The sequence below is a fragment of the Myxocyprinus asiaticus genome, chromosome 36 (genome assembly GCF_019703515.2).
Source record: "Myxocyprinus asiaticus isolate MX2 ecotype Aquarium Trade chromosome 36, UBuf_Myxa_2, whole genome shotgun sequence".
Taxonomy (NCBI): domain Eukaryota; kingdom Metazoa; phylum Chordata; class Actinopteri; order Cypriniformes; family Catostomidae; genus Myxocyprinus; species Myxocyprinus asiaticus.
Genome location: NC_059379.1, coordinates 40669402 through 40689122, shown reverse-complemented (window position 1 = coordinate 40689122; position 19721 = coordinate 40669402). Strand labels below are relative to the sequence as shown.

Genomic DNA, 19721 nt, shown 5'->3' with positions numbered 1-19721 from the left:
CCTCCCAAGAAAGTGCCAACAGGTGTGTATGGCACCAAACCTCCAAATATAAAACGTGTGGTTTAAAACATTATGCTACACATACTGTTGATTGAGCTTAAATGGATAGTTCAACCCAAAATGAAAATTCTCTTATCATTTACTCACCCTCATTATATCCCAGATGTGTATGGCTTTCTTTCTTAACCAGAACACAAATTAAGATTTTTAGGAGAATATCTCAACTCTGTAGGTCCATACAATGCAAGTGAATGAGTGCCAAAAGTTTGACATTCCAAAAAGCACATAAAGGCAGCGTAAAAGTAATCCATAAGACTCCAGTGGTTTAATCAATATCTTCAGATGCAGTATAATAGGTGTGAGTGAGAAATAGATACATTTTTAAGTCCTTTTTTACTCTAAATCTCCATTTTAACTTTCACTTCCAGATGTGAAAGCGAAACTAAACAGGCACCACATGTGACTCAGATGTAAAATTGAAAGTACAAGTGTAGATTTAGAGTAAAAAAAGGGCATAGGGATGATCACTTCTGAGTGCAATGCACCTTGAGTTTGTGCTAAAGGACACATCCACTGGCACCCGTCATCTGTTGACCCTCATCCATTAACTTCTGTACAGTGCTTGACAGTCTGATCGTCTTTCACTGGTCTGCCCGTCTCAGCTCTTCAGCTGGTACAATCAGCTGTAAATGTCATTGTCTTATAGTTTTGAGTACATTTACAGTGTATTACTCAGCAGTGGGTAAAGCACCAGGTACCAGGCAGATGCATTTAATGGTGATTCAGCGAATTCAACTCCTCTGTTTAGGTGGATCAAGGACTTCAACGAGAAAAATCTGTGAAGCTTGCTTGTTGATTAATATGTTAGGGCTTGCACGACTACTGATTTTTAGTCGACTAGTCAAGGCCATTATTCATAAGTTGAATTCAACTAGTCTTGACGTTACTAACCCAAAGGAACACAGTCAGATGTCCGTACACACAAAGTTGTGCTGATCATGTTGAAAAGTCTCTTTAGTCTTTATAATTGATTATGCATAGCATTAGTATTTCTGTTATAGTTGAAGAACAGTTTACATATATTGCAGGTTACCGTAGCATCTTTATTCAAGTACACTAGAGCCATCCGGCTATAGACGTGCTGTATTCTTCCTCTTCTTTAAATTTTTTGGCTACTTGTATTGTATGTGCATATTGCCACCTACAGTACTGGGCTATTGTGCAATCATGGTTTCTTTTCTGATTATTTCCCTTTTTACCCGCTTTATTTCCAACAGACATCGTTTTATAAATCACGTGGTAAGTGACTATTCAGCTTTAGGCTTTTATTTACTACGTTAGTTACATTAGCTGCTGGTAGATGCCAGAACTACACCATTGTGGAAACAGAAAGTGTATTTTCTACTGATGGCTTTTCAAAAGTAGCCATGTATCTGACAAAGTAACAATTTTTTAAAGCAACATATAAACCACAAAGAAAAAAACAAAAAAACATTGTAACAGAGTAAATGTTTCATTAGTGCGGTTTTTTTCAAGGGCTCTTAAAAGTGTAAAATATTTTTCCCCGCTGCCTTTGACATCACTGCTCAAGATAGTCCCTAAAGAAAGACTTTTTTAATGAAACAACAAAGACACTTCGGAATGAGACACCAGACAGGAGGTCAATTGCTTTGTCTTCTAAAATCGCTCTATGCATTTCGAATGCCTTTTACCCATAGTTGCCGTAAATGGAATGGCAGTCGTGAACAAAACAGTCTTATTTCACTTTCTTCTTTCCAAATGTCTCTCTCTGTTGCTGGACATCAAAAGGGATGTGACATCAAAGTGACCACGCAATAGATTTTTGGCACGTGAACATTGGGCACGTGATGGATCTTCGTATTCGGCACATTGGGTCTGACTCAACGTAGAAAAACATTCGGAAAGAACACGTGATGTTGTAGACACAGACCAACTTGCTATAGCTAGCCCAATAGCAGGTATTTACAAATTAGGAGTAGGGGACATTGTCATTCAAAAATTTGCATACATCCCTAAACAATCAATCAATATTTTTATCAATATTTTCCAGTAAGAGGAAGGCTGTAATACGGTGCATCCGGAAAGTATTCACATCGCTTTACTTTTTCCACATTTTGTTATGTTACAGCCTTATTCCAAAATGGATTAAATTCATTATTTTCCTCAATTCTACAAACAATACCTCATAATGACAACGTGAAAGAAGTTTGTTTGAAATCTTTGCAAGTTTATTAAAAAAAAAAAAAAAAAAAATCACATGTACATAAGTATTCACAGCCTTTGCTCAATACTTTGTTGAAGCACCTGTGGCATCAATTACAGCCTCAAGTCTTTTTGAGTATGATGCTACAAGCTTGGCACACCTATTTTTGGGCAGTTTCTCCCATTCTTCTTTGCAGGACCTCTCAAGCTCCATCAGGTTGGATGGGGAGCGTCGGTGCACAGCCATTTTCAGATCTCTCCAGAGATGTTCAATCGGGTTCAAGTCTGGGCTCTGGCTGGGCCACTCAAGACATACACAGTTGTCCCGTAGCCACTCCTTTGTTATCTTGGCTGTGTGCTTAGGGTCATTGTCCTGTTGGAAGATGAACCTTCGCCCCAGTCTGAGGTCCAGAGCGCTCTGGAGCAGGTTTTCATCAAGGATGTCTCTGTACATTGCTGCATTCATCTTTCCCTCGATCCTGACTGGTCTCCCAATTCCTGCCGCTGAAAAACATCCCCACAGCATGATGCTGCCACCACCATGCTTCACTGTAGGGATGGTATTGGCCAGGTGATGAGCGGTGCCTGGTTTCCTCCAGACATGACGCTTGCCATTCAGGCCAAAGAGTTCAATCTTTGTTTCATCAGACCAGAGAATTTTGTTTCTCATGGTCTGAGAGTCCTTCAGGTGCCTTTTGGCAAACTCCAGGCGGGCTGTCATGTGCCTTTTACTGAGGAGTGGCTTCCGTCTGGCCACTCTACCACACAGGCCTGATTGGTGGAGTGCTGCAGAGATGGTTTTTCTTCTGGAAGTTTCTCCTCTCTCCAAGGAGAAACGCTGGAGCTCTGTCAGAGTGACCATCGGGTTCTTGGTCACCTCCCTGACTAAGGCCCTTCTCCCCCGATCGCTCGGTTTGGCCAGGCGGCCAGCTCTAGGAAGAGTCCTGGTGGTTCCAATCTTCTTCCATTTATGGATGATGGAGGCCACTGTGCTCACTGGGACCTTCAATGCTGCAGAAATTTTTCTGTACCCTTTCCCAGATCTGTGCCTCGATACAATCCTGTCTCGGAGGTCTACAGAAAATTCCTTGGACTTCATGGCTTGGTTTGTGCTCTGACATGCACCGTTAACTGTGGGACCTTATATAGACAAGAGTGTGCCTTTCCAAATCATGTCCAATCAACTGAATTTACCAAAAAATTGGTGGACTCCAATCAAGTTGTAGAAACATCTCAAGGATGATCAGTGGAAACAGGATGCACCTGAGCTCAATTTTGAGTGTCATGGCAAAGGCTGTGAATACTTATGTACATGTAATTTTTTTCGTTTTTTATTTTTAATAAATTTGCAAAGATTTCAATTTTGAATTTCATTAGAATTTTGAGGAAAATAATGAATTTAATCCATTTTGGAATAAGGCTGTAACATAACAAAATGTGGAAAAAGTGAAGCACTGTGAATACTTTCCGGATGCACTGTATATGCATATAGCTATTGAAAGTTAATTTTGTCAACTTTTAGGAGTACACTTGCATATAGAAGTAACTAAAGAAGTGATGGTTGTTGGTACAAATAATTGATATTTTCTTTCATTCAAAAATACATATAAATTGAAAGGCTAAATTTGGTGAATCCAGATTTGGTGCGGATGCGAGCTGCTGGCTTTAGAATGTGATTGCAGGTTGTCAGACGTATTCAGAGGTTGTGGGAGTGAATAAGAGTGTAGAACAGTAATGTGTTTTCTTTAGATGAGCAGCGATTGTGCATCTGCAAACAAGACCATCTGGAACGTACAGCATACAAACTCTGCCATACTCGCTCCACTGCGCAGTTGTTTTTTCTGTATCTGTATTCCTCAGAACAGACCAATGTCAAATAGATTAAAAGACATATGCAAAGGCATTGCTAGGTGACCCAAGTCAAAAGATCTGACCCTCAAATCTCTATGATATTCTGGTCTCCAGATATGGCCAGGACCCTTCTTCAGTGGGAGTCTAATTGTAAGTCTGATTGCATTGAAAAGTCAAAGCACACCTCTCCTCAACAAGACACATGATTATATTCATATATAATTTGGCAACTAAAAACAGGCATTTGACTTGTAAATGTTTCAGTTTAGGAGCCTCAGTTTAGACTAGACTAGGGCTGCATGATGTGAAAATTGTGATATGCAATTAGATGTTGGATAATGCAACATCAGAGCATGGAGCATCAGAACCCCCACTGCCTAAATACACAGAAGTTTATTGTAACAAAAACAAAGGGACTGTCTATCCCAAAGATCACAAACATAGTTGTCTTTTGTTTCAAATTGCATGAAGACTGCCTATATAATATTTACTGTACAGTTAATGTTGAAATGACAAAGGAGAACATGAATGGGGAAGAGGAATATCTCATGCTTTTCCATAGGTGCTCGAGGCCCATGCTTTAATTTCAGCTGTTTAGGTGTGTGGTCTCCTCACACTGAGATCAAACCAGCTGTGAAATGTGCTGATGAAAGCATTAAATCTGTGTTTCTGCTTCGGGGTCAGGTCAGCTTGCCATCACATAAAGCACTTGATAAAATGTGGGAGTATCCATCAAAAAACTCAACCATAAGAGGACCTTGCAGTTAGCCAGTGACCCAAACACACAAGTAAAAGAGGGCTGTGGAATGGTTCAGTAGTGAAAGACCAGATATAGACCCAAAAGAAAGGGGTCCTGAAGGGGGCAGTACATACGAGAACACTCTCAACGATTCACAGTAGAAGCTGTTCTGTGTCAAACAGACAGCAAAACATCACAAATCAAATTAATAATTAATATATCAATTGTTTCTCTTATATAGCAATGTGTAATCAATCGTTTGATCGTATTAGATAATTGTTAGTTAATATTTGGCCTCATATCTGTCATTTGCAATCATAGTTTGTTCAATTCCTTCATGAAAAGTGCAGCTGTGGGGTAAATGGGTCTTATTAAAGCAGATACAATGGATGGTGATCCATGAAATATGATAATTTATGTCCAATTCTGAGTTTGTACTGATCCTGATGGAAACCTTAAAGACACCCAAATCTCCAATAATCTTTTGGAAACGGGGTGTTTCAACTCCATGAATGGCATTCAGCTCAATTTGAACAAAGCGCCCATGAAAGAACCTGGATGTCATGCCACATTGGCCCTGATATACGAAGACTTGCATGTATAAAAACACATGCAAACTTGACAGCGTGTGCAAAATAAAATTCATTTTTTTCACAGTCTTGTGAGGATTGCGTCTGTCAGACACGCAAAATAGCGCGTTTGACTTTATAATTATGCACTTTAAAGCATACATCCAATATGCAAAATAAAGGGCAGTGTCAATGCCAATAGACTGGTAATTTCAGAAATGGTAACTGCGGAGTCACGTGATGCCATGCGAGGATCGGACGTGTGAACACTGAGCTCTGTGCACTTTGCTAGTTTTAATACTTTTTATGGCATAAACCGGTGAGATTCGATACACTCTGTTCCATAACTGTTCTAGGAGGACAATATGTCAAAGAGTTCAAAATCCTCTGGCTCGGAGAGAATCGCGTGGTGCCATGCGGCGTTCGGACGTGTGTGCGGCGAGCTCTGCACATTTTGCTAGTTTTAATACTTTTTATGTCATAAACCAGTGAGATTCGACACACCCTGATCCTTAACTGTTCTAGGAGGACAATATGTCAAAGAATTCAAAATCCTCGGGCTCTGGAGACATTTAAAGACACTTACGTGCTCAAGCTGATGCCCATGAGCAGCAGGCCGCAAGCCAGGGAGCTGATTTGGGGAAATTCGGCGAGAATTGCTGAAGATGTCGGCAATGCTGACGAAGGTTGTTGCTGACTTGGAGGATGTTGCTGTAATACATTGATCGATCACTGCCATGGAGAATTCTCTGAGGTGGTTATGTCAAGAAAGGGATCGATTTATTCTTGCAGGACACTGGAGTGACTGGGACATTTGATGCACTCATGTAGCAGTCAAATGAACCGGCTCACTGAACATTCATTTTACTGCCCGAGGAAACTGAACGTTTTTTTTATTTTTTATTTTTTTGCTGGTTCTGCTAGAGGCTGGAGCTTGTTTTGTGGAGGAACACACCTGTGGGACAGTTATGTGGATGAATCTACACGTTCTTTGTGTTTATTCCGCCTATTAGCTGGAGTTTGTTTTATAGATTATCTTCTGTTGGGTAATTCTGTCTCACAAAATTTGTATAGAAACACCGGACTTGAGCAATCCAACAGCAAAGTTGTCGCGGGGGCTCTCATAGGCGTACATGGACTGTTTGAGTTTAGAGGGATGGATGCCAGTTGGCGCTGTTGTGCGCAGGGTTAATGTGCACATTTTTCTTTTTTCTGTTTGTTTGATTCGGGGGGAAGTTTGGGGTTTGATTGTTAAACTAATGTTGGAATGTGGTCTTTATACTTTTATTTTTGACACACAATCTATTTTTTCAAATATGTCAAATTGTCAAATGTTAGTATGAGTGGATTATCTCTCTCCACGTGGAATGTGAATGGGTTGGAGCACCCCATGAAAAGGAGGAAGGTTATTTCTCTTCTTAAATGTAAAAAATATGATACAGTGTTTCTTCAAGAAACACATCTTTCCCCGCAGGAAGCTGAAAATTTGGGAAGATATGGGGTGGACACGTTTTCTTTAGTGCTGGCTCAAGTAAGAGCAGGGGAGTCATTACACTGATAAGTAAATAAATACAATTCAAATGTCTCAAACTGATTAAAGATAAATTAGGAAGAGTCATTGTTGTTTTAGCAGAAATTCAGGGGCAAAGTCTTATTTTGGCTAATATTTATGCACCTAACACTGATGATCAGGGCTTTTTTATAGATCTTGAAGGGATGTTGCAAACTGCTGGCACCCCTCATGATACAATTTAATATTTATTAATTCAAATTTATTAATCTGTTGATGGACTCAGTCCTTGATCATAGTGAAGCAAAAGTGTTTAAGCCCCCTAGAGCAACATTGACGCTTCACAGGATGTGTAAAAATCTTGGTCTTACAGATATACTACCAGTCAAAAGTTTTGAAACACTTACTCATTCTTTATTATAATTTTTTTTTCACATTTTATAATAATAGTAAAGTCATCAAAACTATGGAATAACATAAATGGAACTATGGGAATTATGTTGTTACTAAACAAAATACAAAATAAATCAAAACTGTTATATTTTAGCATCTTCAAAGTAGTCACCATGTACTCTTGACACTTTCTCAACCAACTTCTTGAGGTATCACCCTGGGATGCTTTCTAAACAGGATTGAAGGAGTTCCCATCTATGTTGGGCACTTATTGACTCCTTTTCTTTATTATTTGGTCCAAGTCATACATTTCAAAAACTTTTTTTATTATTATTAAATTTGAGTTTTATAATGAAATAAATTAATATGGTGGCACAATTATATTTTTGTCTACAAAACTAATTTCAAACATTTAAGCATACACCTTCAGATCAAAAGATTTTTAAGATCATGAGAAACATTTCAGTCAAGTGTTTCAAAAGTTTTGACCGGTATTGTATTTGGAGACTTTTGAACACATCTGGTAGGGACTATAAATTTTTTAGAGCGGCAGATACTCTGGGAGTGGTGATTACTGCTTTTGGAAAAGGTCATGAGGCATCAGTGTATTACTCCCTGTTAATTCAGAGTCTGGGGGACGGAGCTTCAACTTCTCTCAGGAGATTATGGGAGAAAGATTTAAACTTGGTATTGGAGGAGGGAGTGTGGACTAGGATTCTAAAAAAATGTCAAGTCTACATCTAGAGATGCAAGGGTGCCCCTGATGCAATTTATGATTTTACATTGATTCTATTGGACCCCTCTAGATTATATAGGCTTGGTCTGAAAGGCACACCCACCTGCTGGCAATGCAAATCAGAAGATGGGGACACAACCCATGTTTTTTGGTGGTGTGTCAAGATCCAAGAATTTTGGATGAGGGTTCAGAGCTTTATGTGTGACGTATTGGGTACTCAAATTTCATTTTGCCCCAGACTCTGTATTTTAGGTGATGAGGCGGTCATTAATATAGGGGATAAATGCATAAAACATTGGGTCCTAGCCAGTGTTATGATCAGCAGACAGATTATTCTTAGGGGATGGAAGTTGGCTGGAGCGCCTTCATTTCAAGAGTGGTGCACAGAGATGGGGAGGGTTGCGGCATTCGAGGAAATGTCATGTAGAAGACTAGGCAACTTTTTTTATTTAATCAAAAATGGGGTAGCTATTTGGTCTTTTTTGAGGGCTCTCGGGGAGGGGCAGTGGAGAGGGAAGTGTAGTTTTAAATGTGTATGATCATTATTTTTTTATATATATTTTTCTTTTATGTGTGTGTGTCTATACTCAAGTGTGACCACAGGAATATTTGTTGAGGGTCAGGGTGGGGTTGGGGATTGGGAGAGGGAAAGGGAATAATGGGGGTTAAATGTTGATTCTGTGAATATATGTTTTGCTTTTCAATTGTTCTGAAACGTTTCAGGAGGAGATGGTCATGGGTATTCTCATTAACTATTCTTACACTAGTTGAATAGAAAGGATTTTTTTAATGATATCATATTATCCTATAAATACACATATTTATATTAATAAATGCCATATTGAATACAAATAAAGTGGTATTATTTAGTGAGAGCTATACTGTGAGCTCGCATTTCGTGCAATTTCAGCATGCAAAAGCCTCTTTTGGAGGGTCTGTCCAACATAAGTTGCATATGCGATTTTTCTTAGTAAATCACCCACAGTACACCCACGATGCCCACACCAATTTGGTAGACTGCACAAGAAAATTAGTACTTGTTATTTGAAATCATAGTAAACCAGGGCCTGAGTGTTTGTTTGGAAAAAGTAACTTAATCTCTGAGTTTTCTCCTGTAGAGTTTTTGGAAGAAACTGAACACTTAAAGGTGTGTTTTTTTGTTTTGTTTTTTTTTGTACTTCAATACTGTATGTTCCTTGAGGTTCACCTATAATATTAGTAAAGTGTTTTGCGCAAAAGCAGTCTTATATATTTGTAAAACATTATCATTTTTCTCTCTCATTCTGACCCTCTGTCAGAAACACTCTGTTTTGGTGCTGCTTCTCCTTTAAGACTTGACAGTACATGCCCACTGTTCTGATTGGCTCTCTGCTCTTGACTGACCTGCTCTGCTCACCGCTGCTGGGCGGGGCTACAGAAGTGATAAGTAAAGTAGGCGGTAAATTACCTCACAATGTGAAGGAAGTAGAGAACGAGTCGTTTTATCAGCTTGGTTTCAACAAATGCTTTTTTTACAGTGTGGAGGAAGTTTTCAGTTCTGAAACTTACAGTATGTTTTTAATAGTACAATGACCTCTTATATGTGAAAAGATCAAAGAAAATTTGATTCTTTATGTCATGACCCCTTTAAAGCAACACCAGCTAGAGGTGTACAAAGCTGTCTTGATCCGCAACGTAATAAAAATAATAATAAAGGGAATTTTGACTTTATATCATGCTATTACAAACTCCCAAGTCTCAATTAGAAGATATAAATGCACAATTCAGATTTTCTCACAATTGTGACTTTGTATTACATAATTACGACTCTAAAACCTGCAATTGCAAGAAAAAAAAAGTGAGAATTGTGTAATGTAAAGTCAGAATTACCTTTATTTTGTATTCCTAGCGGGATCAAGGCACCATAGTGTATGTATTTACTTCACTTTTTTAATGTATTTATTTTAAATAAATTATTGCAAAAATAAATAAATAAAAAAATAAAATTTATTAGTACGTAGATAGTTAGATTGTACCTATCAATATTGAAGAAATTATCTTAAAAATATATTTTGAAAAACACACTTTCATGGGATCCATTTGCTTTTCACAAAACTGGAAAGACTTCTGGATCTTTTAAAGTGTAACTAGGAGAATGGATTTTGGACCGAGCCAATGGGGGTGCCAGAGATATTGGTGCCCAGGGGCCTCTCAGGACCATAATATTTTCTTGCTTAGAATCAACATAGCTAGTTTTAACAAAACGTGGCGGGAGATTCAAACTGCATTTTGAGTGTTAGTACATGTGTGTGACATGGCTTCTCTGTCTTTTATTTTGCAGATGAAACTGCCGGTGCTGTTGTTGGGCCGGTCCGCTGATCTGAGACCAGGAGAGTTTGTGGTGGCCATCGGCAGTCCGTTCTCTCTCCAGAACACTGTGACCACAGGCATCGTCAGCACCACCCAGCGAGGAGGCAAAGAACTGGGCCTGCGTAACTCCGACATGGACTATATCCAGACTGATGCCATCATCAATGTGAGCACAAACTCTTCTAAACCACTTCATCATACTGCTCAGTTAATGAACATTAAGAACAATTGAATTTAATACAGTGGATAAATGAGCCCTTCAATATCACACACACACACACACACACACACATCTCATAACCCAAACTCTTTCTGTGTTTCAGTATGGGAATTCAGGAGGGCCCTTGGTGAACCTGGTAAGATCACATTTTATTTTCTTGATTCTTGCATGATAGTATATTATTTAATTGTGTTGAGTCTGCTGACTGTAAACACACGTGTGTATTCATCATGATCAGTGTCGACAGGAAGACTTCCGAACATGCAGCTGTGTGTGTGTTTGTGCGTTTGTGTCATAGGACGGTGAAGTGATCGGAATCAACACGCTGAAGGTGACAGCAGGGATTTCTTTCGCTATTCCATCTGACAAGATCCGACAATTCCTGGCCGAGTCTCATGACAGACAGGCTAAAGGTCAGAAACAAGATGATGCATTAAAACGGCACTGCATCAGAAACATTTACTTTGAACTTTGTTTAATATGATTCAGATTATTCATTTGTGAGATGATTCAGATTTAAGGCATCACTAAATAAATCTTTCTGGTTTGTCTTTAGGAAAAACAGCCACAAAAAAGAAGTATATTGGTGTGAGAATGATGACGCTAACCCCAACGTGAGTCACTATTACAGCACATTTGTGTTCATGGATGATATATATAAATATACAGATCAATATTTAAGTCCTTTTTTTACTCTAAATCTCCACTTTCACTTTCATATTCTTCTTCTTTTGTTTTTGGTGATTCGCATTCTTTTTGCATATTGCCACCTATTGGGCAGGGAGGAAAATATATAGTAAAAAAGGACTTAAATATTGATCTGTTTCTCACCCACACCTATCAAAATACAGTATTCTTGTTTGGATTTTTTTCTCTACTGTTGCCTCCCATGCCTCCTTACCCCTAACCAAACCACTCCCATGCCTAACCCTAAACTCCCCTGGTACTAACTATGACTGTGTCTCTCATAGACTTGCTAAGGAGCTGAAGGACAGACAGAGTGACTTCCCAGACGTCACCTCGGGCGCATATGTCATTGAAGTTATCCCAAAAACACCGGCTGAAGTGTGAGTAGTCCTTTAAAGTCTTTACATGTAGTCACTAGTTACTGCAGTGGGGAGAACAGAGCTGCTTGGAAGCTTCAAACTGAATACTTTGCCATTTAAAAACTCAAAACAGGACAGAGGATCAAGCTTTAACAGTCTGTGCCAGTGCAAATATAAAAGCATGACTGATTCCAACACCACTCTGTGAATCAGTCTGGCATGAAGTCATATTTCTTTAGTATAAAATCCGCTTTGAATGCAGTTGAAATGACTGGGGAACAGTTTTGGCATTGTTCAGGGTTTTAAGAAACTGTCATTTCTGTGCACAGTTTGTACCCCACATACTCTCATAATCACGCTGAGGCAGCAGCCCATGTTTTGCATGGAAAGTAGCTCCATTTCTCTCCATAATGCAGTATGTGTGTGTGTGTGTGTGTGTGTGTGTGTTTTCCATAGACAAAAGTTTGTTTAACTAAAGATAAACTTTGGGATTTCATTGTGTGTAGGTGACAGTGACTCAGATGTGGTAGTCATTGAATTGGGTGAGGATGTCACTGAATTTTTGCATTCATGAGATGATGTGAACTGTACATAAATGACCAGTTCCTGTCATTGTGGTTAGAGCATTTAGGAGATTAAAGTGTAAACGAGTTGAATACTGTGGTGTAGGTGATTTTCTCCCCTGTCAGAAGCCACTAAATGTACATAGTTATGGTTGGCAATGACTAGATAATATAGAAAATTAGCTTAGATGAATGAGTGTACCATTAGTTAAATATAACCTTACTTAAATCTCAAACTAGATAGTAAAGTTTGAAGACAAACTTTATGTTGGCTTGACAAAGCCTTGTCGGAAAGTATAAAATAGTTTGAAGAGTTGGAAGTTTGAAGGTCTTACAGTCAGACAGACAGAAGGAACATCATACAGATAGACAGTCAGCTGCAATGCAACCCTACCCCTTGCTTGTTTTTCTGAATGGCAAATTGGTTGCTAGGGTAACCCAATTTGGTTGCTAGGCAGCTACCAAGGTGATATTGAAGGCTCCTTGCTACGCTGAGTCAAATGAATGAAACCAGAAGTCTCTATGATGTTCTGGTGCAGAGATGTGTGATTTGTTACATGGTTGCTAGGCAGTTACCAAGGTGATACTTAACATGGCTCCTTGCCATCCTGAGTGAAATAAGTCAACCCGGAAGTGTCTACGATGTTCTGGTGCAGAGATATGTGATTTGTTACTTGGTTGCTAGGGTAACCCCATCTGGTTGCTAAGCAGTTGCCAGGGTGATTCTCAAAAGGCTCCTTGCTAGCCTGAGTCAAATGAACTAAACCAGATGTCTCTACGATGTTCTGGTGCAGAGATATGTGATTTGTTACTTGGCTGCTAGGGTAACCCCATCTGGTTGCTAGGCAGTAACCAAGGTGATACTCAAAAGGCTCCTTGCTAGCCTGAGTCAAATGAACTAAACCAGAAGTTTCTACGTTGTTCTGGTGCAGAGATATGTGATTTGTTACTTGGCTGCTAGGGTAACCCCATCTGGTTGCTAGGCAGTAACCAAGGTGATACTCAAAAGGCTCCTTGCTAGCCTGAGTCAAATGAACTAAACCAGAAGTCTCTACAATGTTCTGGTGCAGAGATATGTGATTTGTTACTTGGTTGCTAGGGTAACCCCATCTGGTTGCTAAGCAGTTACCAGGGTGATTCTCAAAAGGCTCCTTGCTATCCTGAGTCAAATGAACTAAACCAGAAGTTTCTACGATGTTCTGGTGCAGAGATATGTGATTTGTTACTTGGTTGCAAGGGTAACCCCATCTGGTTTTTAGCCAGCTACCAAGGTGATAATCACAATGCTCCTTTCTAGCCTGAGTCAAATGAACGAAACCAGAAGTGTGTATGATGTTCTGGTGCAGAGATATGTGATTTGTTACTTGGTTGCTAGGGTAACCCCATCTGGTTGCTAGGCAGTTACCAGGGTGATACTTATCAAGGCTACTTGCCATCCTAAGTGAAATAAGTCAACGCTGAAGTCTCTACGATTTTCTGGTGCAGAGATATGTGATTTGTTACTTGGTTGCTAGGCTAAGCCCATCTGGTTGCTAGGCAGTTACCAAGGTGATACTTAACACGGCTACTTGCCATCCTAAGTGAAATAAGTCAACCCGGAAGTCTCTATGATGTTCTGGTGCAGAGATATGTGATTTGTTACTTGGTTGCTAGGGTAACCCCATCTGGTTGCTAGGCAGTTACCAGAGTGATACTTAATGAGGCTCCTTGCTATCCTGAGTGAAATAAGTCAACTCGGAAGTCTCTACGATTTTCTGGTGCAGAGATATGTGTTTTGTTACTTGGTTGCTAGGGTAAGCCCATGTGGTTGCTAGGCAGTTACCAAGGTGATACTTAACATGGCTCCTTGCTATCCTGAGTGAAATAAGTCAACCCGGAAGTCTCTATGACATTCTGGTCCTGAGATACCCATCTTAGTGATTTTGAATGGAAGTCAATGGTGTTTGGTTGCTAGGGTGCTCTAAATGGTTGCTAGGGCGTGGCTAAGTAGTTTCCACGATAATACTTGAAGACTGATTGCTCACCCAATTCAAACAAGCCAACTCTCATGTCTCTAGGACATTCTGATCAGGAGATATCCATCTAAGCCGTTTTGATTGGCAGTCAATTGGTTTTGGTTGCTAGGGTGCACTAAATGGTTGCTAGGTTGTATGCAGTTGCTAGGGTGTTAAAGTGATAGAATAAAAAGAGTGATGTAAAGCTATAAAAGAAAGTGATGGAGTGATAGATAGAAAGTATGAGTGGTGGAGTTAAGGGATGTAGCTTGAATCCTCTTAAGGAGTTATTACAGGAAAAATTTTCATACCTTGAATGGAAGTCAAAGAGACATGAGGCCTATTCGGAAGTCCTATACTGGAATACTGTAATTCCGATCAGTTAGAAAAGATAAAGCACACTATTCAGGATTAGTCTGAAGGTCTGTGCCGAGTTTGGTGCATGTAGCTTAAAAGCTCTAGGAGGAGTTAGAGTCAGAAATTTTAGTCTCAGAATAATAATAATAATAATAATAATAATAATAATAATAATAATGTTTAAATAGAATATCAGTATGTTGGCTTTCTCAAGCCAACATAATAATAAGCTTATGTAGTAGATCACTATGTTGGCTTTGTCAAACCACATAACTAGCCCATTCTCAGGAAATGGTGCCATGTGTGTTTTAACCTCCTGAGACCCGAGTGTGACTGCTGTGTGCATTTTCCATTTGCCTTTTTGATTTGTAACTAGTAGCACCTAATAAACAAGCAAAAATAAATATATAAATACAATTCTAGAGTAAATCGTTTCCAAAATACAACGTCCACACATGTGGATACGGGGTCGCACGAGGTTAAAGACATTAAGAACACAGTCTTGCACCTTTTTCTTTTTGTCTGATTTTCAAATACTCTTCTGAAGAGCATAATGAAAAGCATGCCATTTCATTCCAATAAAAGCAACATTTAGGTCGAATTCAATTGTGACTAAATTCAGATATCAGTATTAAGTCAAGGGGACACACTTGGCACCGTTTCCTGAGAAATATCACTCTTGTAACGTGAATTAGAATTAGAGTTATTAGACTGCACAGGACTGTTTTTTTCCATCCCACACCTGCCCACACCCGCAAGTTTCTATCCCGCACCTGAACGCTTCCGTTGAATTTTACATAAAGAATGTTTTATTTTTCTGTTATTGCTAATTATCAGATGATGCATGACATGATGCCCCTGACTTGCCTGAGGTTGATTTCTTAGCACTCAGTTTATCATTTTGGAGTTTCACATCCTTTGTCACAGTGTGTCCACACTGTGCTCTGTCATTCTTTAAAAGCACCATTGACTATCTGCATAGCTTGCTCTAAATATGAAATCATTTGATGCACATGCTGTGTTTATTATCAAAAATGTGGCAAACAACATTGCGCTAAACACCAGTCCAAGTATACAAAGATATAATCCAGTTATCCAGGTGCATAGATCCAAAAATATGCAAAGGGAAGGAATGATGAATGCGCACTCAAAAATGGGCCAAACCTCACATCAATTTATTTATACAGCGGCCCCAGCGGAGTAACAAAATGTGCAAAATAGTGCAAAAAGTGCCAAGTGCAGCAGCCAAATGTTTTTGGGTTTACCCCTTCATCAGTGCTAAATACTTATGAGCACACACCTGCAATCATTTACAGTACAAGCCGTTACTGTAAACATTCTGATATTAAACATGTACAGTAACTGGTTCAAACGTCAAAAGACACATTATATACATACCAAGAAACATTGCTTGCATCTATACATTAAAACATATTACATTTCAGGATCAAATATACATTATTTCCAACTGATACAGAAAAGAAAATTTTGTACAGCCTCATTGTTTTATTTTTCATCCATTAATTGTTGGTCTAGACTACAGTATATATATATATATATACACATACACGCAACAATCAACCTTATACAGTTCTGTATATCAAGAAAAAATTCATTTAATAACTTAACATTTCAATCTATAAAAAACAACCTAAAGAAGGATAGGTTGAATTCAAATAAAAAATCCATCTATATTCCCTCTGTGTACGTTCAATATCCCCTCCTCTACGGTGACGTTGAATTTGCTCAATCACTTGAAAGTTCAGTTCATAAGTACATAAATCACGCTTTCGGAAGCACATGTGACAAATTGTTTGATGTTATATGTAAGACCTGTTATCGATCTTTTAAAAGAGGAAGTTCTCCTACATACATTCTTACACGCAGCACAGATTAGACAAGGGAAAAAACCAATGCCTTTACTTAAAGAACCATTTGTCACATTCTGTGTGCTAAAGGTATCGGATTTAATGAAATAATCTCTAATATTTTTTGCTCTATAATGGGAAAAGAGTGGAGGATCCAAAAATAATGTAGAGCATACACGATCACTTGATAATATATGCCAATGCTTTTTGATTGTGTTCTTCATTTCTTGACTATATGCTGAATACATAATAGTACAAACAACAGAAAAAGGTTTGTCTGTCTTAGTCTGTGTATGGGATGCGTTACACACTCTATCAAGTGCATCATCAAGACACTTCTTTGGATATCGCCTTTAGATTATCTTAAGAAGGGGTTACCATACACACAATTTCTTCGGCTGAAGTGTATCTGCACTTTAGAATCTGATTTAGAGTACAAAGTTGTTAAAATGTACAAGGAATATGGTTTATGGGGATTCAAAATTTTCTTTTCTATATCAATTGGAAATAATGTATATTTGATCCTGAAATGTAATATGTTTTAATGTATAGATGCAAGCAATGTTTCTTGGTATGTATATAATGTGTCTTTTGACGTTTGAACCAGTTACTGTACATGTTTAATATCAGAATGTTTACAGTAACGGCTTGTACTGTAAATGATTGCAAGTGTGTGCTCATAAGTATTTAGCACTGATGAAGGGGTAAACCCAAAAACATTTGGCTGCTGCACTTGGCACTTTTTGCACTATTTTGCACATTTTGTTACTCCGCTGGGGCCGCTGTATAAATAAATTGATGTGAGGTTTGGCCCATTTTTGAGTGCGCATTCATCATTCCTTCCCTTTTTTTATCATCAAAAATAAATACGTTGAAAAATAATAATTATTGGGTTTTTTGCATTTATCAATTAATAAAATAGATATCCACATCAGATTTTTCAGGCTATTCTCTGACCGCCCGCTCCCGCACACAACTCTTGGAAGTACTGTTTGCTCCCCAATTGAATCCCATGCCGCAAGATATCTAATCAGGTCCTGCGGTCATGTGGATTTAGTGAAACATTAGAACAGTTTTAACTACCTCGTCTCTTGTTTTCTAGTGGCGGTTTGAAGGAGAGTGACGTCATAATCAGCATTAATGGTCAGAGGATCACGTCAGCCAGTGACGTCAGCACAGCCATCAAGAGAGACGAGAGTTTGAGAACAGTGGTGCGACGCAGCAATGAAGACATCATTCTCACCATCAAACCTGAAGAGATTGACCCTTGACCTCTCTTCACCCTCATGCTCACCCACGAGCTGGTTCTCAGACTCTAACTGAGTGTGTGTCAGGAGCCACACTCATACTAGAATATGAAGTGAATTCTTTCATCGAACCTGAAACGCAACAGGAAATCCTTTCTTAGTTACTTGTTTCCTAAACATGGAGTCTTTTTCATTTATCCATTCATGTATATTGCACCATATTTGAATGAGCCTTTTGTAAATACGTAGATATGAGCGTTAACATTTTTGTGCCAGCAAGTGAATTAACACACCAAAATTATCAACATTATCAAGGGATCATGAAATATAGCAACCTACTCTCATAGAATAAGTGTTACTATAACTAATTGTTTTACTAAATTGTTTCATTTGTTCTACGTTTCGCTAAAGTTTCCTGGTGAAATGAACACTAGATGAGCTACAACAACTGTGCGTTTTATTAACTTTCACACAAATCACGAGTACAACGACCAAACAAAACGCTTGTATTACAGACTCACCTACATTTACACACTTATTCCAGTATGATTATCTTCTGCGGAAGCTCACCTGAGAGTGTTGGACTCAGAAGTACATGGTTCGAGACCAGTCAAGCAAGCAAGCTGACACGTGAGACAAAAGTGTCATAGAAGTGATACAAGATTGCTCCAGAAAGAGTGCTTTTCATTTATCTAACGGTTAGATTTAGGTGTCTGTTTTTTTCACCTCTCATTTGATATTAGATCACTATTGGTTAGGTTTAGGTTAACCTCTTAAACCCGGAGCAACCTGGTACCGGGCCCTCTAGGGGACGCTGATCACTATATATATATATATATATATATATATATATATATATATATATTATAGTATTACTCAACAACCAATTGCGTGATTGCACAAATTAGGTATCATTTTAAAGCTTATACTCTTATCTTTACTATGAATATAGCAATTCTAAAATACTGCTTTTAAATTTGCTGATAAATAAGAACAGTTCTGTTTTTAAAAAGTTCGCAAATATGCAGAAACAATCATATACTGTAACAAAAAAAAACAAAAAAAATCAGTAAAATACATCACGTGTGTTATATATCTTTGGAAATGTTTTGAATAGTAGAATATTACAAGCTAATTTGTTTCATTTGGAGACCAAACTACAGTGAGTATTTGCGTGTAAAATCCACATGTATCTTCAAAAAAAGGATAAACAGCATTTTATTACTTCATGAAAAATACACATAGTAAAGAAATGAGATATCACAACTTACAGCAGGCGATTCTGAATCAAACAAGCACTTTGATATATAAAAGTCCACCTTGGGAACCATGGATCCATATGCTATAACTTTGGTGTTACTCCAACATGTCAACTACACCAGGAAGAAAATAATTTGTGGTAGGACAAAGCAATCCAAAGTAAATTTTTTGACCATTCATTCTTCCTGTCTAAAAGGTATAATGTCAAACTGAAAAGTTCATTTTTTAGCTCTCATATTTTATGTGTTTTGTCAGTAGTGTTGTATCATAAGTCTCTGTGCAGGATTCAAATATATTTTCTTACATTTTGAAAGGTTTTCTAAAAATGTATACCATGCAATTGACGTTCTGTGCATTTTTATATATTTTTTTAAAGAGTTTAAGCTTACTTTTGATTATGCGATTTTAGCAGAAATCCGTCAAAATGCCTTTAGGGTGTAAGAGGTTAAAGTTTTAGGTTAGAGAGGTATTTTTTACTCATTAAAACCCCCATCTAACATTCACCTTAAAAGCTCGTCTATTTACGACACCATTTCACTCACTTTTGGCACCCCCTGCTGGACATTTCACTGGGAAACTGCAGCCAAACGTGTAATGAAGCTCCATAATGTTTGTGTGCATCGGACGGCAATTTCAGAAACGGAATTAAAGAAGATTAACGTTTTTAAAACCATTTCAGTGTGTGACTTTACAAACATTGAGTCTTCAAAATGCTGGTTTGAAAAGAATGGTGGTGAACCGCAAGACGGACGGCTCTTTTCAACCATGATAGATATACCAAGAAAGTTGTTCTTTG

At 38.4% G+C, this 19721-nt stretch overlaps 1 protein-coding gene across 1 annotated transcript in view; it reads left to right on the top strand.

The window, feature by feature from the left end:
* LOC127427118 (serine protease HTRA1B-like) overlaps nucleotides 1–19598 on the top strand; it is a 71668-nt gene extending 52070 nt beyond the window's left edge. The window contains exons 4-9 of the mRNA XM_051674502.1: nucleotides 10342–10536; nucleotides 10694–10726; nucleotides 10889–11003; nucleotides 11147–11204; nucleotides 11562–11657; nucleotides 17521–19598. Coding sequence (XP_051530462.1) covers nucleotides 10342–10536; nucleotides 10694–10726; nucleotides 10889–11003; nucleotides 11147–11204; nucleotides 11562–11657; nucleotides 17521–17689 — 666 coding nt within the window. The 3' untranslated portion in view covers nucleotides 17690–19598. The remainder of the gene's footprint in view (nucleotides 1–10341; nucleotides 10537–10693; nucleotides 10727–10888; nucleotides 11004–11146; nucleotides 11205–11561; nucleotides 11658–17520) is intronic.
* The last annotated feature ends 123 nt before the right edge of the window (nucleotides 19599–19721 follow it).